We start from the raw sequence: 20,747 nt of genomic DNA on the forward strand, positions 1-20,747 counted from the left end.
TTTAATTTTCTGCACAGGAAAAGCACTTTAAAATAGAACTCAGAAGAATTTTAATTCCCAATAACTTGTCAATTATCTCACATGCGGCCTTAGAAATATCACTCAAAATCTGTGATGATTCAGTTTTCCATCTCTTAACTGAAGACATGAGCTGAAACTTTATGTGAGGCCACATACTGCTAAAATTCTGGAATTTTACCTTTGTTTCCTTACATCGCTTCATCGATTAGGACTGTTTTACTCAGGAACTGTGTGTTTTCTCAGATATAAAATGTTATCCAGATTATCAGTGAAAGTCAAGAAAATAAAATAACAATGTAAAAAGATGCAAGCTTTAGGTAATAAAATCAGGGATGTTGTATTGTTTATCTTTGAATCCCAGGGATGGTTTAACACATAGTCAGTGCTCAGTAGATAGTTGATGAAGTCAAAGGATCCCTGCTAAATGTATAATTTTTCTTGATTGTTTTGGGAAGAATTTTCTTTCTTTCTTCTTTGCTTGAACTCCTCGGTACTAAAGCAGGGTGATATATAGGAATCACCCAGAGATTTTTTTTTCTCGGTTCATGGCAGCTTCTCACTAACCCTCAGCATAGTGCACAGGGCTATCTTCCCAGGCTGTGACCTTGAAGCTGTGATTCAATGGGCCACTCACCCCTTTCAGAAACATGGGTTAGGCATCTACCAGGAGTCAGGTACCTATGTTCAAGGCAAGAAATATTCCCTGGTGGCTCAGATGGCAAAGAATCTGCCTACAATGGAGGAGACCAGGGTTTGATCCAGGAGTCAGGAAGATCCCCTAGAGAAGGGAATGGCAACCCACTCCAGTATTTTTGCCTGGAGAATTCCATGGACAGAGGAACCTGGCGGGCTACAGTCCATAGGGTCACAGACAGTTGGACATGACTGAGCAACTTATACACAATACACAAAATGAATAAGTTGCTTCATAGAGTTTATAGTCTAAAGGATGAAAATAAGGAGAAAACATTTAATTAGGTAACAAAGAAAATTTTCAGTAGTAGTAAGTGTTATGAAGGAAAAAATATAACTAGAGTAAGAGGGATGCAAGAAGTTGGCGTCAGTGGGTATTTCAGACAGCACGCTACTCAAGAAACATTTTAGGAGAGGTCACATGGTAAAATAAAGGCAGTCATGGGAGATCTGGGGACCCAGAGACCAGCCAGAGGGGAGGCAAGCACAAAACCCTAACACATAAAGATAACTTGGAGATTTGTGGCCATAGTCACCTGTGCAAGCGGGAAAGTGAGATGAAAAGTTGAAAAGTTCAGAGAACAACTATTCAAGTCTCAACTAGTCACTTACTAGTTGTATGGGATCAAAACATCTCATTTACTCTTAAGAACTTATTTATCTTCTAACTGCAAGTTTGTAGTGCTTGGCATAGTGATTATAGTCAACAATACTGTATTATATACTTCAAAGTTGCTAAGAGACTAGATCTTAAATGTCTTCACCGCAAAGAAAGAAATGATAATTATGGGATTTGATAGGGGTGTTAGCTAACGCTAGGGTAGTCATCACAGTGCAATATACAAGTAGACCCAATCAATACATTGTACACCTTAAATCTACACAGTGTTCAATGTCAAGTGTATCACAAATAAATAAATAAAAGATTCTGAAAGTGAAAGATGAAAAAAAATCTTATTTGACTTCTTCGAACCTGAGTTTATCACTGGGCATTAGTGGTGATAATATTTGCCACATGGATTTGCTGTGAGACAGTCTAATGGGTACCATCCTGAGTGTGTGCTAAGTCACGCCAGTCGTGTCCAGCTATGTGACCCTGTGGACTGCAGCCCTCCAGGCTCCTCTGTTCTTGGGATTCTCCAAGCAAGAATAATGGAGTGGATTGCCATGCCCTCCCCCAGGGTATCTTCCCGACCCAGGAATGGAAGCTGCATCTCTTATGTCTCCTGCACTGGCAGGCAGATTCTTTACCACTAGCGCCACCCAGGAAGCCCAGGTACCATCCTGTGGTTTGCCAAATGAAAGTCAAACTCCCTAACACAGCACTGCAGGTGGTTTTGACCTTGGGTCTGGCTGCCTAAGTAGCTTCATTTCAGCCTATTTCTCCTCATTCACTCTTGACCCAAATGCAGTGTGTCCTTGCAGTTCCCTGAAATCGATTTTCCTTTTGTTCGTGGCTCCCTCTATCTAAAATGCCCTCTACCTCCTTGTCTTAGCTTACTTTTTACTTGCTTATCCAAACGTGGCTTAAGCCATTCTTCTTGGCCCTCCAACAATATCCTGAGCACTGCTGAGCTGCAATCACTGTTTTGTCTCTCCCTCTCTGCTGTAGACACCTTAAGAAGACAAACACATTTGCACATCACATTCCCACATAACCTGGAACAAATAGGTGCTCAGTGAGTTTTATGGGGTAATCTCCATGACAGCTGGGGTCGACTTAATGCTAAAATATCTGAATGCACCCAGCTCCTGCTGTGAAGTTCAAATTCCTGCTATTAGTCACGTTAGGCTGGGTTATTCCATAATAACAAACATTCTTAAATCTCAATGGCCGAACACAAATAAGAATTATCTCTTACTCATGTAATATGTTCAACCTGGGTCAGCAGGGAAATCTGCTCATTAAAGCTCCTGGAATTCAAGAGGACCGAGGCTGCTTCTAAACACTGATTTCCTTCGTCATCACTACAAAGAGAAGTGAACTCTTGCTTGTCTGAAAGTATTTGGTTAGAGGATTCTTAAAGGCCCATTTTCTGATTTTTCCTGAAGTGCTTGGCTTCCAGTTTGACTAGAATTTCCATGAAAGCAGCTCCTTTGAATATATTTCAAGAGCCAAGTTGGATGTGGAAAAAATCCCGCACATGCGCTCACACACGTGCACACAGGCAACACACATGTGCATACGGGAGGGCACAAAACAGTCAACAACTGTTTCTGAAATGTCACAAGAGCCTAAAGTCCTGTAGTCATCAGTGTCACCCACCAGGTTTCAGTACAGAAGTGATTCGCCTGATGTTCAGCTATCTTGACTATTACATTGCCTTAGAACTGGGAGTCAGGGCCATATACCCCTGTAGGAGGTTCTGCACTTCCACCTAAAATAAAATCAAATTCCACCAGTAAATGTGATATTGGGCAAGTCACTTAACTTTCCTGAAACTCAATTTTGAAACTCTAGTAATCAAAAGCATTAAGATCATGATAACAATAGCAGCAATAGCTGACATCCACTGGGCATCTATTTGCACTCTTACACACACACACACACACACACACACACACACATCTATTAGTTAGAGCTATTATCCTATTTTGCAGAAAAGGCAACCAAAGTGCAGAGAAGAGAAATTAAGTAATGTACCTACAGCTGCAATTAAGCCAAGTCAAACTCAAGTTCAACTCCACAGCTAGGGCTCTTAATCCCAATGTTATACATCAATGGAAGAGGACAAGGGTGCCAAAAATCAAAATGCTTGAGCGCGTTAAATGGGAATATGCTTACGGAAAGTTAGTAGTAAGATGTAACAAGGAATTCTCCCAGATTATTATAAACCCCTGAAGACAGGAACTGTGTGGCATTCATCTGAGTGTTTCTTGGCATACAGTAGATATTTAATAAATGTTTGATGTATTCAGTAAACATCAATTCAGGTGACTCACTTGCCATATCCCAGTAGCTACATGGGGTACTATGGGACTATGTCTACCTGACCAAAGGCGGTACTGTTGAGGTAGAAACACTTGAGTAGGCTGTCCGTCAATCATTTATCTTTTCTGGGAATGAGAAAGCTGAAAGGAAGTTTCCAGGGACCGAGGGACAATTGGAACTGAGTTACATCAATGACTGAAACAGAGAAAAAAGAGCAATAAAACATCTTGCTGAAGTCCTCAAAGATGGCCCAGGTTTTATCCTTCCCAAGTTCCACTGTTCATCTCTTCCTTTTGCACTGTGAACATTTCGGTTTCCCACCATGAAATCCCATCCTTTCTACTTTCATTGGCTTAAACTAGCTGCAGACTTTTTCTATAGTTTGCAGCAAAAAGAACCGCAACTAATGAAATTCATTAATATTTGTATGGAAAGGTGTTATGGACCAAATGTTTGTGTTCCTCCAAGATGTATATGCTGAGTCCCTAACCTCCGATACACTGGTATTTGTAGATAGTACCTTTGAGAGCCAATTAGGCTCTAAAGATAGAATCTTCACGAACGGGATTAGTGCCCTTGTAAAAAGAGACGAGTGCTTTTAAAGTACTTTTGGTTGATAAGACAGAGAGCAGGAGACAGAGAGAGAGGCAGATGAAGTAAGGGAAGGAAAGAAAAGAAAGAGAGAAAGGAGGAAAAGGAGAGAGGGGGAAAAGTAGGAGACAGGAGGAAAAATAAATCGGTTTCAAAAGCAATAAAGAAGGAGTGGGGAGGGAAGAAAAAGAAAAAAAGAGAGCAAGGAGAAAGGAGAGAGAAAAGAAAGGAGAGAGAAAAGAAGGAGAAGGAGGGAAGACTGAGCAGGAGCAGGGAAGAGATGAGCCTTTCTCCAACAGATGAAGTCTGGAAAGAAACTTCTGGTAACCTCATAATAGCACTCTGACCTGTCTCAGACTGGAGGCTCACCTGTACCCAGAACTCTACAACGTCCCCTTTGTAATTTTAAGACATGTTTTTTGATACCTGTTATGACATTATCATCCCTAATATGCAGATGAAAAACAGTAAAGAGGAGAGAAGCTAAATTACTTGATCAAGGGCACAGGGCTGCCTAGGGGAAGTCAGAATTTGAAGCCAGATTTGACTTCCAGATTGTGCATTTCCCTCAGATGAACCCTTGTTGTTTAGCTGCTCAGTCGTGTTCGACTCTTTTGCAACCCCATGGACTGTACCCCTCCCAGGCTCCTCTGTGCATGGGATTTCTCAAGTAAGAATACTGGGAGTGGGTTGTCATTTCCTCCTCTAAGGGATCTTCCCAACTCAGGGATCGAACCCATGTCTCCTGCATTGGCAGGCAGATTCTTTACTGCCGAGACACCTGGTAAGTCCCTCAGATGAATTACTGGTCCTGTAATGAGTAGAGGGTGGTCCCAGTCCTTTAACCTCTTTGCAGCAGACCTCACCTATGAAATAAAAAGATGTGAGTCTCTTCTATCCCTTCCAGTAAGTCAATGGCTTTATTATTACCACAACATACTGTATTTCTTGGAATATAAGACTCCATTAACTCTTATACACTTCATTATTTCATGCAGCACTAAAAAAGAAAAACAAATGCTGCTAATTAAACTATAAAGCAACGCTTTGTACCACTTAGAAGTTTAAGTGCATACTTACTGAAAGAGCATTTAAACAGATAAATATAGATTTTAACAGATACCACACTCGTAGATATAATATATGTATATATAGATATATGAAAATATAACTGATATAAATTGGGAACTATATTCCTAATACTTTCAAAGTGGTACCATTCTGAATGGTTTTTCGTCTCAGAGTCATCAGTGTTCTATGCCATCAAGAGCACTGGTATTGCATCATTTCATTTCTTAAAAGGATCTTCTATTGTCTCCTGGGTTTTCTTCCAAGCTGCTTATCTTCATTTCTCCAGCTTTAATTCAGGCAGTCTCTGGATTTTATCAGATGATGTCAACAGAAGATTTTGTAGACTACTTCATGGAGATATAGCTTCAAAGGGTAGATTTGTGGTCCTTTGTCAATTTGAGTGACAGTGAAGCTTCCTGTGTTGGGAGCCCCACTGAGGGCCATCTCTCCACTCCAAATCATCCTAACATGTGGGAACTTTCAGATAAATTTGGGTGCGGTGGGATCTTAGGCTCTAGGCATGTGGAGAACTCATAACCAAATCCTTGCCTTCCAACCATCAGCCTCACCCCAGAGTTGAAGCCAAAGAGTGAACTCTGTGATGACCTCCTTCTGGGTTCCATAGCCACCATGTCTAGACACTATTTATTGGTGAACTCCCTGGGGTTTGTAAGGAGCACACTCAAGTCTAATTAATTAATCTAATAGTGTGCACAGTGGTTAAAGAGTAAGCACAGCTTTAATGAAGACAGAAGGGCACCAGATGTACCTTTCGATCGTAACCAGGGCCATGTTGTCTTGCCGGTCGCTCTCTCCTCGCCTCTCCTGGCTGCTGCTGGTCCCCACTCATATTCTCTCCTACCTCCCTAGGTCTTTTCTCCTATGAGGTAGTAGTAAGCACAAGAACTTGAAAGATTCCACTGATACTGAGTCCCATTCCTAAACCATCTAGAGGAATCCCTGTGTAGGCTTGATGAGGCCTCAGTTTGCCCATCTGTACTAGGGGGGAACGGGGTCTGCCTCCCTGGGTCCTTGTGTGGATTTGATACAGTGAAGTATGTGAAAGTGCTGGGTTCACAGTGAACAGGCGCAGTTTACTCTCCTTCCTTCTCTTCTTCTGTCCGCTTCCCTTTTACATCTTGCTCTTTTCAAAACCTTTTCCATCTTCGTCCCATGCTCCTCCCTCCTTCCCTTCCTTCCTTCCTCCTTTCTTTCTTCCTTCCATTGTTCCCTTGCTCCCTCCTTTCCTCTCCTTTCCTAGACTTCCTCTTTTTGCTCATCCTCTCTTTCTCCCACCTGAAGTCATCACAGGCACAGGAGGTCTGAGACTTCTCTGGATGTCTGGCAAGGCCGGCGAATTTGTAAAAGACTGAAACACAGGAATAGCACTCGAAGTGGCAAAGCAGATAAAGGTGACTGTTGTGTTATTACGACAAGTCTATCTTTCTCTCACTGTCTCGGTTAATGAGGGATACACAAAGAAACAAGAGACTGGGGAGGTCAGAACCAGAGAAAGGGGCAGTTTCTCCCAGCTGATGCCTCCTGTTTTGTACCTTGTATTTATTCAAGGTCACTGCAGAGAAACAGATACGACTAACTGTAGACTTGGGAAGTTTCAAATATTCGAGCACATGAGAATAGTTCTCAGTGACATATATGAGCTTGACCGAACAGCAGCAAATCTAAATGGTTGTTGTTTGCTTGTTTGGGTTATTTATTCATTTATTTTGAAAACCTACCATAGCTACCTGGGGAGCAATCTATTATCTGCCTGAATCGTAATCCTAAGCGGTTTTCTCTTATCAGAATGGTGGAGTCTGGAGGGGAGAAAGACTTTTTCATCTCTGATAAAAACAAGGTGATGAGGAGGGACTTCCCTGGTTGTCCAGTGGCTATGACGCCACCCTCCCAGTGCAGGCGTTCGACCCATGGTTAGGAAACTCGATCCCACATGCCGCAAACCAGAGCTGGTGCAGTCAAATAAATAAATATTTTTCTTTAAAAAAAAAAAAGAAGAAGAAGGTACTGAGGAGAAACTCAGAGCATCACTCCTCCTTTGGCTTCTACCTTTCTATGTGGAATGGGAAACTGATTGCTTAGTGATGCTACAATCCTCTTGTGACCATAAGGAAAAAGCCAAAGGAATTCTAGAGAGTCAGCAGGAAGTCCCTAATATAATTCACTTCCTGAACCAAAGCAGCAAATCTCTACATTCCCGATTCTTGCCATGAAAGAAAAACTAACTCCTATTTGCTTAAGTTTCTTTATTTGGGTTTTGCGATTATTTGTAGCCAAAAGCATTTCTCATTTGTAGAGGTATCTAACCTAGACCTAGAAAGCCAGGGAAAGCCTCTTCTTGAAGAAGAGGACATCCATGCTAAGAGCAGAAGGATGCGGAGAATGAATTCAAAGAGAGAGCTAGATTCCTTGGGGAAGCTGATTCATTTGAGGGGTAGGGGGTAGTCTTCTGTATTGAGCATTTGCAGTGTATGATACATTATACCTGCTGCTGCTGCTGCTGCTGCTGCTGCTGCTGCTGCTGCTAAGTCGCTTCAGTCGTGTCTAACTCTGTGTGACCCCATAGACGGCCGCCCACCAGGCTCCCCCGTCCCTGGGATTCTCCAGGCAAGAACACTGGAGTGTGTTGCCATTTCCTTCTCCTACCAGGCGCTTTATACAAGTTACCTTCAGTCCTCACAAAACCTGGTGAAGTTGTCACTTCCCTCCCCCCATGTTATGAAAGTTCAAAAATACCAAGTAATTGAGCAAGATCACAGACCTGTCATCTTGTAAAGTCACAGCTCAAGAATGAGTCTTCCTAACTGCCACAGCACCTCATTTCAGTAAACATGAAAGTGAAAGTCTCCCAGGCGTGTCCGACTCTTTGCAACCCCATGGACTATACAGTCCCTGGGATTCTTCAGGCCAGAAGGCCGGAGAGGGTAGCCTTTCCCTTCTCCAGGGGATCTTCCCGACATAGGAATTGAACCGGGGTCTCCTGAATTGCAGGCGGATTCTATACCAACTGAGCTATGAAACATAGTATTTAATCATTCCAATAACGATCTGAGGGCTAGACCAATCTCTTCCAAATTTGTTTTACTTTAATTCACATTACAAAATCTATGTTAAAAGGTACCCAGTACATATAGAGTATGTGAATATGTGTGTATGTAGCTTACGATAGCCAAATCTACTTGATTCCTAACTGTATCACGTGAGTTTAAATATTACGCTGGATAGTGAGAAATGCTGTACTGTACCAAATTTTGTTTTGTGTGTGTCTGTCTGTCTCTGGGCACTACATCAGAGCCTGGAACTATGGCATCCTCTTGGGATTAGGAGGGTACAGATGAAAACCTCAAGAAGGATGTGAGTTAAATATCTCACAAACTGGGTGAAAACAGAAATACATCGATTTTTAAAAGATGAAGATAAATGTTTCTTTCACACTTAATCAGTGGACTGAGATCCATATACACAACCACATCAATTTATCTGAATCATTATCTGAATTTCAGATAATGTCATGCCAAGAGTTTTATAAGGTATTTTTCTGAGATTTTATCAATCTTTCTTCTGTTTTAAACATCAGAGAGGAAGAATTTGGATAAAAAAGAAAGCCTTTATAAAGAGTAGCAAGATATAATTATCCTTATGATTGTGTTCTACTGTTTTACCAATTTGTTCTTTAAGTGCTAATTGTGACCCACCAAGTGGATTTCACACCTCATGATTTGGTTGGAACCCACAGTGCAAAAAAAAAAAACAAAAACAACTGATCAGGAGAAATGAGTCTCATCAATTTTGTATATGTGAATTATTTTGAGATATTAATTTATGAGATTTGCTTTTGCGTAGTCCCTTTTCCCCTTTTCTTCATGCAAGCCTTCTCCAAATCGCTTCCAGAAAGAATGAATAGAAAGCACAAGTAGTCTTTCCACCTTTTGTTTTTATAAAAAAAATTTCCAAAGAGAACAGGAAAAATCAGATGGGCTTGTAAGAAACATCAAGCGAGGATTCTGACCAGACTAAAGGAGATATTCCCACAATGGGGCAGAAGAGGAGAAAGGAAGAGACAGAGAGACAGACAGAGACAGAAACAGAGAGGTGGGGAGCTATTGCATACTACCCGATGACTCCCTGGGGGTGCCCTAGAGAGGGCCCAGCACCCTGAAGAGGAGGGGTGACGTCCTGCGTCAGGGATATGGGCCCTTAAGCAGACCTTGAAGGTGCTCCTGTTTGTTTACAGAAGAAGCAATGCAGATGCTGCTGGCCCCACAGGAACCATGTGATTAGGACCAAAGACTGATTGCCTCAGTCGTGACTTTTACAAATAAGAGAGCCAAAGACCAGAGGGCATGCATGTTCACCCTCTTCCTCACCCCCTCCCACACACACCTGGGCACTACATCAGAGCCTGGAACTATGGCATCCTCTTGGGATTAGGAGGGTACAGATGAAAGCCTCAAGAAGGATGCGAGTTAAATGTCTCACAAACTGGGTGAAAACAGAAACACATCGATTTTTAAAAGATGAAGAGAAATGTTTCTTTCACACTTAATCAGTGGACTGAGATCCATATACACAACTACATCAATAAATTTAACTACATTAAATGTGTTATACTACCATCTATGAGCCTTTACCATAAATATCCTACATAGATCCCAAAGATCTCCAAGAGGGAAACAGTAATAAGGTGAAACATTTCCAGAAATAAGAAGAGTGGGGTCTTCCCCACTCTTAAGGCTCTGCTGTTCCAATGCAGGGGGTGCTGGATTGAATCCCTGGTCCAGGAATAAGATTCCACATGGTTCACAGTGCAGCCAAAAGAAAAAGAAAATGTCTGTGCTATTAAATTAGGAATCAGGTAGATTTTTAAAAGATAGAGTAGGGGAAAATGATCTACTTTGTTTCCCACTGAGTCTGATCACTTTGCCCTAAGACTTCTTCAGTGGGCCAGATTAAAAAGCAGATATTAAACCATTGCCAAAGGAAGGTTGGGGCTTCCCTGGTGACTCAGACAATAAAGAATCTACCTGCAATGCAGGAAACCCAGGTTTGATCCCTAGGTCAGGAAGATCCCCTAGAGAAGGAAATGGCAGCCCACTCCCGTATTCTTGCCTGGAGAACTCCATGGACATAGGAGTCTAGTGGGCTACAGTCCATGGGGTCACAAAGAGTCGGACAGTACCGAGTGACTAACACTTTCACTTTCAAAAGAAGGTTTGGTGATGTGAGTGAACTACCTGCAAACTCTTTTACTTTTTCTTTTATAACTCCTTCTTTTAGGGAGCATCTTAACAGCTTGTCCAATGGGCTGTATGAGTATATGTGTGTGTTCTTATTATCATTTCAGTATGTGAAGGCTTCATAAGTGCTGCCACAGCAAGCTCACATCCTAGTGAAACCAGAGACAAAGGAATCATCTTTTAAGAAGAAAATGGTGCTTACATCTATCTCCCTCGGACAGATCTTTCTCTGACTTGCCTAACTGATGAATTCTGTGTATAAATACGCTGTCTCACAATCACTTTCCCGCTGATGAGATTTCTTCTCTCAGGCACCGGAATCTAATTGAACCTAGTTCCCATGAAGATCCAAAATGTACACAAAATTTTCCCTCTCTTACATTTTACAATGCAAAGAAAACACTCGAAAGGAGTAAAATGGGCATTTCAATCTTTCTATTGTATATTTGTGCTGCATTTCAGATGAAACGTGAGTTTAAATTTGGTCATTCAGAGACCCTTTCCATGGATCAGCCTTATTTAATTTAGACTTTGACTTTTCCTGGAGTTCTGTCAAAGTGGTCCATGCTCTGATATTTCCTAAGAGCAGTGGTTCCAGGCAAGACAGTCATATCCTTTTCATCACCCTGCCCCCCAGCTTTATTGTGGTGTAATTGAAAATAAAAACTGCATCTATGTCATTTCTTCTTTTAGTATTTGTTTATTTACTTAGATTTGGCTGAGCTGGCTCTTTGTTGCTGTGAGGGCTTTTCTCTAGTTGCGGCGAGTGGGGGCTGCCCTCTAGTTGCGGTCCACGGGCTTCTCATTGCAGCAGTTTCTCTTGTTGAGGACAGGCTCTAGGGTGTGGGGGCTTCAGCAGCTGCAGCTCCCAGGCTCTAGAGCACAAGCTCGGTAGTTGTGGCACACAAGCTGAGTTGCTCCTTGATGTATGAGGTCTTTCCCAACCAGGGATCAAACCAGCATCTCCTGCATTGGTAGGTGGATTCTTTACCACCAAACCACCAAGAAGCCCCAGAACTGTATATGTTTAAGGTTACAATTTGATATTTTGATATACAATATGAGTTCATCACAATCAAGTAATTAACATATGCATTACCTCGTACAGTTAACAATTTCTTTTTTTTTCCTTCGTGTGTGTGTGTGTGTGTGACCATTTAAGATCCATCCTCAGAAAATTTCCTGCACTTTTCCTTTAAGGACTTCCAGCTTTGGAAGCTGCCTTGTCATCAAAACCCTCCTTCCCTTAGGAAACAGGATCTCTCTGGTTTCAGGTCTCCTTCCTGAACTGAGTTCATCTTTTCTTTTACATGTGAATATTTTATGTCTTCAGTGAGTGTTAGCATTTCTAAGGGTATTTTGCAAAGAGCACAGCTCTTATAAAATTTAAATCATATATTAATCTAGTTAGCCTAGAAGTCAAAGAAGCATTTGAGAGGAACAAATTTCCCATATCTACTATACATGTGGCCAGCAGTAGGCAGCAACATCATAAAGCAAATACTTTTTTCCAATGGGGCAAGAGGCTGTTTTGCCACTACTACTCTTAGCCAATGAGTACGGTGCGATAATTAATTATTTTGGTAAATCCAATATGTGAAAAATCTGCTTTTTCACAAATTAGGAATAGTGTCCATAGCTCACACTGAGCAAAACCTAGCAGATCCTCTATAGAAACGAGAATCCGTTCTGCTACCTCATCCATTTGGAGTCATCCCACTAGACTTCTCTAAGCCCAAACATCTCAGAAGTCTCTTATTTCATTTGCATTTGGAAAGTCAAAATATATTTGACATTTTCTGGCCTATCAATCCTATTTAAATTAGGTCAAAAATGTGTGACTTGCTTGTCACAATATTTTTGTTGAGCACAGGGAGGCTAGATTTATACAATTTAAATTTAACTGCTGGAATTTTGCTATAGATGAGATCTTCGGCAAGTTTCTTAGTTGAATGGAGCCTCAATATCCAAGTCAGTAAAATGGGAATAACAAAAAATAGAGAAGGCTCTAACTCAGAGAATTGACGGTTATAAAGATCATTGTAAAGGGTGAAATGTGCCACCTCCTATTGCTAATTTTATCATCTCTATGTACACTAGAGTTGCTAGAAACAGGGGGACATGGACTCAAGGAAAATCAGTTTTGCCCTTCAATGACCTCACCAGTTCATGGAGGGATAAATGAGTAAGTAAGAACCATATTGAAGGGCCGAACAGAACAATTTTCCAGGTGGCTCAGTGGTAAAGAATCCGCTTGCTAATGCAGGAGACACAAGAGATAAAGGGTTCGATCTCTGGGTTGGGAAGCTCCCCTGGAGGAGAAAATGGCAACCTACTCCAGTATTCTTGCCTGGAAAATTCCAGGGAGAGAGGAGACTGGCGGGCTACAGTCCATGAGGTCGCAAAGAGTCAGACACAACTGAGTGGCTGAGTGCAACAGAATGACAGAAAACAAAACCAGAAAAACGGAAAAGGAAACCACTAATTCTCATTGGAAATACCAGGAAAGCAGAGACGACATTGCTTGGGCTTTGAAGGAATGAGATGAGGAGGGCTTTGAAGGAGGGTTATGAAAGGAATAAAGGGAAATTCCAAGAAGAGGAAGCTATGTACAAAAAAGACATTGAGTCTGCAAAATCCTTTCCCTCTACAGTGGAGACCCAGCCATAATAAATATGCAGGGAATTAAATGAAAGCACTGTGAGAGGTCCATTATAGCCTCAAAGCAATGTGTTGACTTTTCTTGTTCTAAGTGATAATCATATGGTGGTTTGCATGTTCCCTAAAGCCTCCCAATATGTGTGCTGAGCCAGTGCTGTCATCCAAAAACAGAATTTGGGGGGTGCTGAATGGCACTGTGTCATTCCAACAAGAAGAATAACGTTTTAATCTTATTCTGTCATCCACTTTCTTATTTTCAAATATGTCCCAACACCCCCTACAGCAAAGGAGCTTTCAGAAGAGTCCATTGACCAGATGCAGTGTTTTCTCCCTGACATGTTAGTTTCGACCTCTAAGTTCATGAAATTGTTTGAGCTGCTTTCTGTTAGCATGCTATGCTCATTCATCAGCCTGAGTCATTTTATCTGATTGGGTCCAATCTCCCCCTCCTTGGCACGCCTCCTTTTGCTGCTGAATAAATCATCCTGGGATATGTCCAGGAGGAAGATTTTCATAGGAAAGTTCCATCTGCATTCAACCCCTCATTTATTCAGGCTGAGTTCTCAGGCTCCCAAGGAGAAAGAATTGAGAAAATAAAGAGGTGTCCTCCACTGCCAAGTTTACTAATATGGTCATTAGCACAGATGACTTGGGGCTGTGCCTGCAGCCTGAGGACACAGCTCCCCACACATCCTGGCATGGGGTCCACAGAAACCCCCTCCCTCCCCCACACAGCCCTCTGCCCTATTTGGGCTCCCCCGCCTCAAGTCAAGATATTTACTGCCCAACCCAGAGTTTCAGGAGAGCTGGCCAGGCAGAGTCCAAGGAATTTAAGAAGGGAGAAAGCAAGTAGCATTTCTCTCTCAGGAATGTAATGCCCAGGACGATTTCATTAAGGTCTAGATAACTGCAAAAGTGGGTTGGGAGCAGGGGGAAGGGCTTTGCCCTTAAGTTCCAGCCTCACCGAAGAGACCAGCTATTCTGGGACCTCTTTACAGCTAAGGAATTAATACATCTACAACTGGGTTAAAAATAGAACCGACCTTCTTTCCATTTAAAATTGAGCCTTTAATTTAGTTTTCTTTCTTGAGGGGTAGAGTGGTAGAAGACAATTCGAAAAGACTCGAATTAAAGGAGTCTTTTCCAGGATGTGCGTAACATCTCAGAAATCTACTCTTAGGGGAAAATGTTGAGTCTTCCTGCTTTGGGGCGGGGGTGGGGGCGATTCTATGTGCAAGACAGTTGACCAGTTCTGGGCTTCAACTGAAACCCATGTGTGTGGAAAAGAAAGGCTTGATATAATGAAATCTTGTGTTTCTGGGACACGGTGGACACAAATAACCCTGGAGATGGTGTAAGCGGTTGAGAAGGGAGGTAGGCAAAGCTATTCTTGCCCAGGGCAGGCGAAGGGAGGGGAGTTTCTCCCAGGGAAAACAGTGGGGGACCGTCCGCTGGGGAGGGCCTGAAGGGGGTGGCGAGGCGGTCCCTGGGGCTTTCGGGGGGCGCCACGGAGAGCCGCGAAAGCGCCCGGGGCCTGACGTCATTGGCCATCAGCTGACCGTGCTCAGGGCCCCGGTTCCACCCGCGGCAGCCGCAGTCCCGGTGGCGGAGGTGGAGGCCACGGTGGCTCCGCCACCTGCAGCCGGGCTCGGGACTGCGGCGCCCGGGGCCCGTGCTTGGGCCGGCGCGGGCGCAGACACCACGCGCCCCCGGGTGGCGCCTGGCTCTGCCCGGAGCGCCGCCAAGCGCTGTGTCCTCAACTGCTTGCAACCGGAGCTCGGCGGGCGGGAAACCGGGTTTCAGCGGGCGGCTGGAGATGCCTTCCCCGCGGCCTCGTACTCCACCCCGCCTGTAAGCCGGGAGAAACTCGGCGTGCGAGGCACTCCGGGGGCCCTTGTATTCTAATGCCTCGCGCCCTCCACCCCCTGGACTGGCGTGGTTAAGAGACTCTTTGGGGAAGCTGCCTGTCTCTACAACTGCGGCTTCTTGGGGACATTTTGCTTTTAGCCCGAAAGTTGGCTTTGTCAAAAGACACCCTATTGGAGAGCGCGTAAAGGAGACCCTCTATTCCTTGGCGTTGGGCCCTCGGATTCCGTAGGCACAGCGGCCTACGAGTCCCGGCTGCGCACCTGCCCAGGACCCGAGCCAGTACCTAAAAAAGAACCGCGGAGGAACCGGCCCGCGCCGCCAGCTGGAGCGCTGCAGCCGGGCGTCCGGAGCCGGCCGGGGGCGTCAGCCGCAGCCCCACTGTCCTCTCCAGCGCGGAACTGCGCGCGCTGCCGCTTCCAAGACCCGGGGCGCCCTGGCCAGATCTGGGTGCCAGGTCCCCGCCGCCACCGCCCCCCGCTCCCCGCCCCGCTCCGGGGGGTGTGGCCTGGCGTGGGGGCGGGCTTAAGTGGCCGCGGGTGTCCGGCCGCTCTGACAGGTCTCCAAATTCTTCCCCGTCGCCAGGTGTCCGCAGCGCGCATCAGAGCGCCCGAGCAGCACGCGGCGCTTCCCTGGATCCGGCGGCGACTCCAGGCGACTTCCCCGCGGCCTCGGGCCTCCCTTCTCGCTCCAACCTTACACCCGCAGCAGCCACCCCGCTTCGGATCTTAGCCTCAGGAGTCTGCACCGGCGGCTTCTCTCAGTTCTCCAAATTGTTGGCTTGGGAGCCCTCCCCACTTTTTCCTGCCCCCGCCTCCCGCTCCTCCCAGCTCCGGGCCAAATGGATTCCAACGAGCGAAGTGAAGGGGGCTGAGAAGCTTGGGCGGCTACCCCTCGGAAGCACAGCGGGAAAGGGGGGCTTCGTCTTACAGCCGCAACTGGGACCCTGAGATCCTCCCCTCTCTCCGAGGGATGCGTCGGGCCAGAGCCAGCTCAGCGCGGCCAGTCTTCGCTCAGCAAGTGGAGACAGCCCGAAACGAACCCACGGGGGAGGCTCAGCACAACCCCACTTCCAAATTAACTGGTGACTCGTAAGCGCTGAGGCTAGCGCCCCTCCACGCCTCCCGCGGGCCACCCGCCACCTCACGGTTCCCCACTCCTCCCCCTTCAAACCCCCCGCCCCCAGCTCCGCCCCGGCTCCCCATCCGGGCGCAGTGGAGTTCTCCGAAGGGCTCTGTTCCAGCCCCAGCTGCTAACTTCGTACCCATCTGCGCCGCCGGTCACCCCCCGACCAGCCCCCCTGCAGCCGCCGCGCCGTGGGCGTCCAGAGCCCAGTGCCGCAGCCAGGACCCGCCCGGCGCGCAGCTCAAGCCCGGAGCCCCAGGCGCCTGGGCGCCTCTTGGAGAGCAAAGGCTACGCCGAGACGCTGAGCCGAGAACCAGCCGGGAAGCCCGAGCCCGGGAAGGGGGCTGCGTGGCTCCGAGCGCCGCGGCTGCTGCGGACACCGAGCCCCGGCTGCCACGCACCCAGGCTGCGCGGGGCTGGCGGGAGGGCGCCGCGCAAGGACGCAGGGGTCTGCGGCCATCTACCAGACGCCCTTTGCCCCGGGGCACACTATGACCTGACGCGCGGGGGCCCTCCTGCCCGGGGCGGCTGGGGAGAGAAGGGCTCGCCGCCCAGCTCCGACCAGGCCAGCCTCTGGGTCTTTAGGGACCTCCTCTCCCGGCGGCCTCCCGCCGGTCCTGCGCCTCCCTCCCCGCGGCCCGGCGCCATGGAGCTCTCCGATGTGCGCTGCCTGAGCGGCAGCGAGGAACTCTACACCATCCACCCGACGCCCCCGGCCGGCGACAGCGGGAGCGGCTCCCGGCCGCAGCGGCTGCTGTGGCAGACGGCGGTGCGGCACATCACCGAGCAGCGCTTCATCCATGGGCACCGCGGCGGCGGCGGCGGTGGCGGGAACGGAAGCTCCAGCAAAGCCTCGGACCCCGGAGGCGGCGGACCCAACCACCACCACGCGTCGCAGCTGTCCGGCGACTCGGCGCTGCCCCTCTACGCGCTGGGCCCTGGGGAGCGAGCGCACGGCACCGGCGGCCCCAAAGTCTTCCCGGAACGCAGCGGGAGCGGCAGCGCCAGCGGCAGCGGCGGCGGGGGAGACCTGGGCTTCCTGCACCTCGACTGCGCCCCGAGCAACTCGGATTTCTTCCTCAATGGGGGCTACAGCTACCGAGGGGTCATTTTCCCCACCCTGCGCAACTCCTTCAAGTCCCGGGATCTGGAGCGCCTCTACCAGCGCTATTTCCTGGGCCAGAGGCGCAAATCGGAGGTGGTGATGAACGTGCTGGACGTGCTGACCAAACTCACCCTCCTGGTTCTCCACTTGAGCCTGGCCTCGGCCCCCATGGACCCGCTCAAGGGCATCCTGCTGGGCTTCTTCACCGGCATAGAGGTGGTGATCTGCGCCCTGGTGGTGGTCAGAAAGGACACCACCTCGCACACATACCTGCAGTACAGCGGTGTGGTCACTTGGGTGGCCATGACCACCCAGATCTTAGCAGCAGGGCTCGGCTATGGGCTCCTGGGAGACGGCATCGGCTACGTGCTCTTCACCCTTTTTGCCACCTACAGCATGCTGCCGCTGCCGCTCACCTGGGCCATCCTGGCCGGCCTAGGCACCTCTTTGATGCAGGTGGTCCTCCAAGCGGTCATCCCCAGGCTGGCGGTCATTTCCATCAATCAGGTAACTCCTGCCTGCCTTGCTCTTCCCCTGACTCCCCTGGGGGCTCTTTAGAAATCGCTTCTCCCTTCGAGTCTCCTCCCCCAGCCTGGCACAGTGCCTTGCACCTAGGAGGTCCTGGGTCCCCCTGGGATGGTATTTCTTTCTTCTTAGAGGGAACTGGAACTAAATGACCTCTAAAGTTTCTACCAACTCCGCCATTCCACTCTGATTCTGTGAGTAATTCCTCTCTTCTTAGCTTCTTAGCTGATGTACAGTCTTCTTTCTGCTCTTCACACATCCCCCAGGGGCTGCAGTGAGGCTCTGGAGCAGGAGACGGAAGGGGAGGAGAAGCACCCCAATTTAGAAGGTGCCCCATTCCTTGGCAGCTTTACTCATAAGCATTACAGCAGGGGGTTGTAAGGGACTGTGGGATTCAGTGTTGGGTTTCTCTGAATCTCTGTGCTGCAAAGGAATCAACATTAGTTAACCCTGTACTAATTTTTGGTGCTGGGTACCCTACCTAAGTTTTCTCACGCAATCCTTCAGTCAAGCCTGTGATACATGTTTTACGTGGGAATTCTTTTTTGTCTTTTGAGTCTACAAGGTTATCTTCTCTTATCACAGGATCCAACCCCAATGCTTTGAATACATTAAATTCAGAACTTGAGGTTGGCGGGGAGGGGGGGGCATGCCATCAGTAAAGAAGGCAAGTTTTGCTTCATTGGAAAGGGGCATTTTGATGTAGATGGTTTGAAATATTTAGGTGGAACCTGACTCTATGTCCCTTTCTCCCACTTCTTCCTATCTTTCCCCATTAAATATGGATGTGGTTTTGTGAACAGAGTTCTCTTCATCCATGAAGGAGGAGGTAGACGATGACTATTGTTTAAATTCATTGAAATCAATAGATAATTAATGTCCTGGCACTTCCTTGGCCAAATCTCTGGTAGGTAACAAGAGTAAATGGAAGGAGGGTCATCTCCATAATAATGAAGGAAGTGTATCAGCGGAAGTGTTTTCAAATAAAAAGCTGATGAGAGGTGCTTGAAGAGGGGCATGCTTTGTATGTTCCTGCTTTAGCTTCAGCCTCTGGGGTACTTTTGCTCTATTGGAAGTTCAGAGGCTCCTCTTGAGGTCTGAGCATTGAATAATGCTTCTTAGAATAAACAGGTACAATACCTATGAAAACTGCTCATGATTTTTAGAGTGCTGGCACTGTCAGAGCGCTTTCCCCATCACTGACCTTCTGGGCTTCTAGCTGATTTGGGATTCTCTCTTTCCTCTGCTGGCTCTGTATCCATTTGCTCAGGTTACTTATCTGGTTGACTGCTTTTACGATGCTTTTTGAAGTCTCCCTGGGCAGAGCAAAGAGCATATAAAGTACTTGGCTGTGATCATCAGGCGTGAAATGAGGACCTGAGAGCCTCTGTGAGTAAGGTCTGACCAGCTAAATTTTTTCTTATTAAAGATAAGTGAATGTTTTCTCAAAATCACCATGAACCTGTAATATCCACATATGATAAGAGTCTCAGTTTGGAGATTATAGGAAAGTATATGTTAACTGTGTTTCTGAATCTCGTTGACCTGGTGATTTGAGCCCCAGTGTCCTCTGATTCTCTCCCTTTCTCCCAAGTTCTCTCCTGCTTTGCATTTCCTTTACTACCTGCCTAGACATCAGCTGACCTCTCCTGACCCCTCCTGCTCCTTTCCCCTTCTTCCCCTTCTCAGTTTTTCTGTCTCATTCTCCTCTTTCCTTCCCCTTCTCTCTTTTTTCCACTATGAGTCGTTTTCATAATATAACTATCTGGCCATTTGCGGAAAATTCCATTTATCATAATCCACCGCTTCTCATGCGGTAGCCTTTCTTGGTATGCATTACTGAAAGACTTCATCAAGTCAGTTTGGAATAGTATTTAGAATAACACATCCTAAGTTGAAATGATGAATATTTTCAAAGCCCTAAGTATAGAGATACTTTTTTTTTGCCAAACGAATCCAGAAAGTAAAGTTTGGATCCATATTTGTTTTATACTCCACTCAAATACTACCAGATGGGAGAAGATTAAAAATAACCCCCAAATGTCTTCCTACTCCCACCCCATCATAAACAATCCTTCGGTGTGAAAACTAGGGTCCTGGTACCTGCATACCAAGCTCATCCAACTTCCTGTTTGGGTAGGAACTGTAGATGAACCATCCTCTCTTAACTTGTCACCTTTTACCAGACTGAAGGCACAAGTAGAGAGCGCTTTCCTCTGACTTTAGGTGCTGAAAAGAACCTTGGTGGCTACAAAACATTTTCCTTTGGCGCCCTCTAGAGGTTCAAGTGTCTTTCCTGGATCTTGCAGGTGGATGAAGTTAAGCATTAATAGCTTAAACACACACACACACAAAAAGCCTGTGGTTTTTGTATTGGTGATGTTTGGTATACCATTTGGTGATATACAGGGCACACTTAATACCTTCTAACGACCTTTTATAGAAACTGGAATAAAATCCTAACTCCTTACCATGGGCTACTGGATCCATTATTATCTGATGCTGCTTTTCTTGCTAATTAGATTTCTCTTCTCTCCTCTTTCCTTTTCCTTCTCTCTTCTTTTCTTTTCCCTTCTACTCCTCAGCCTCCAAATCACTGTTTTCCTATCTTTCAAATATCCCGAACTCTTTCCCACTTCTTAGGCTTTATGCCTGCTGCCTAGAACGATTTTTGCCAGGTCTTCACATGACTGACACATCTTCATGACTCCAGACTCAGTTCAGATGCCACTCCCTGGTGCGTGACGAGCCTTGTTTTCTCCAGAGCACGTGCATCATCTGAAATGATCTGATTTGTTTGTATTTCCTGTGTTTCTTCTTCCAACCCCGTACCCTCACAAGAATGTAAACACCATGTAAGAGGCAAGACGTTGTCTATCGTATTTATTATTTTATCCTCATC

At 46.4% G+C, this 20,747-nt stretch overlaps 1 protein-coding gene across 3 annotated transcripts in view; it reads left to right on the top strand.

Moving 5' to 3' along the window:
- The first annotated feature begins 16,309 nt into the window (after window positions 1–16,309).
- ADCY8 (adenylate cyclase 8) overlaps window positions 16,310–20,747 on the top strand; it is a 225,969-nt gene continuing 221,531 nt past the window's right edge. For 2 of the 3 annotated variants that reach the window (XM_027560824.1, XM_027560825.1), the window contains exon 1: window positions 16,310–17,827. In XM_027560824.1, coding sequence (XP_027416625.1) covers window positions 16,862–17,827 — 966 coding nt within the window. In that variant the 5' untranslated portion in view covers window positions 16,310–16,861. The remainder of the gene's footprint in view (window positions 17,828–20,747) is intronic. The other variant, XM_027560823.1, reaches the window with a different exon arrangement.

The sequence above is a fragment of the Bos indicus x Bos taurus genome, chromosome 14 (assembly GCF_003369695.1).
Source record: "Bos indicus x Bos taurus breed Angus x Brahman F1 hybrid chromosome 14, Bos_hybrid_MaternalHap_v2.0, whole genome shotgun sequence".
NCBI classification, from domain to species: domain Eukaryota; kingdom Metazoa; phylum Chordata; class Mammalia; order Artiodactyla; family Bovidae; genus Bos; species Bos indicus x Bos taurus.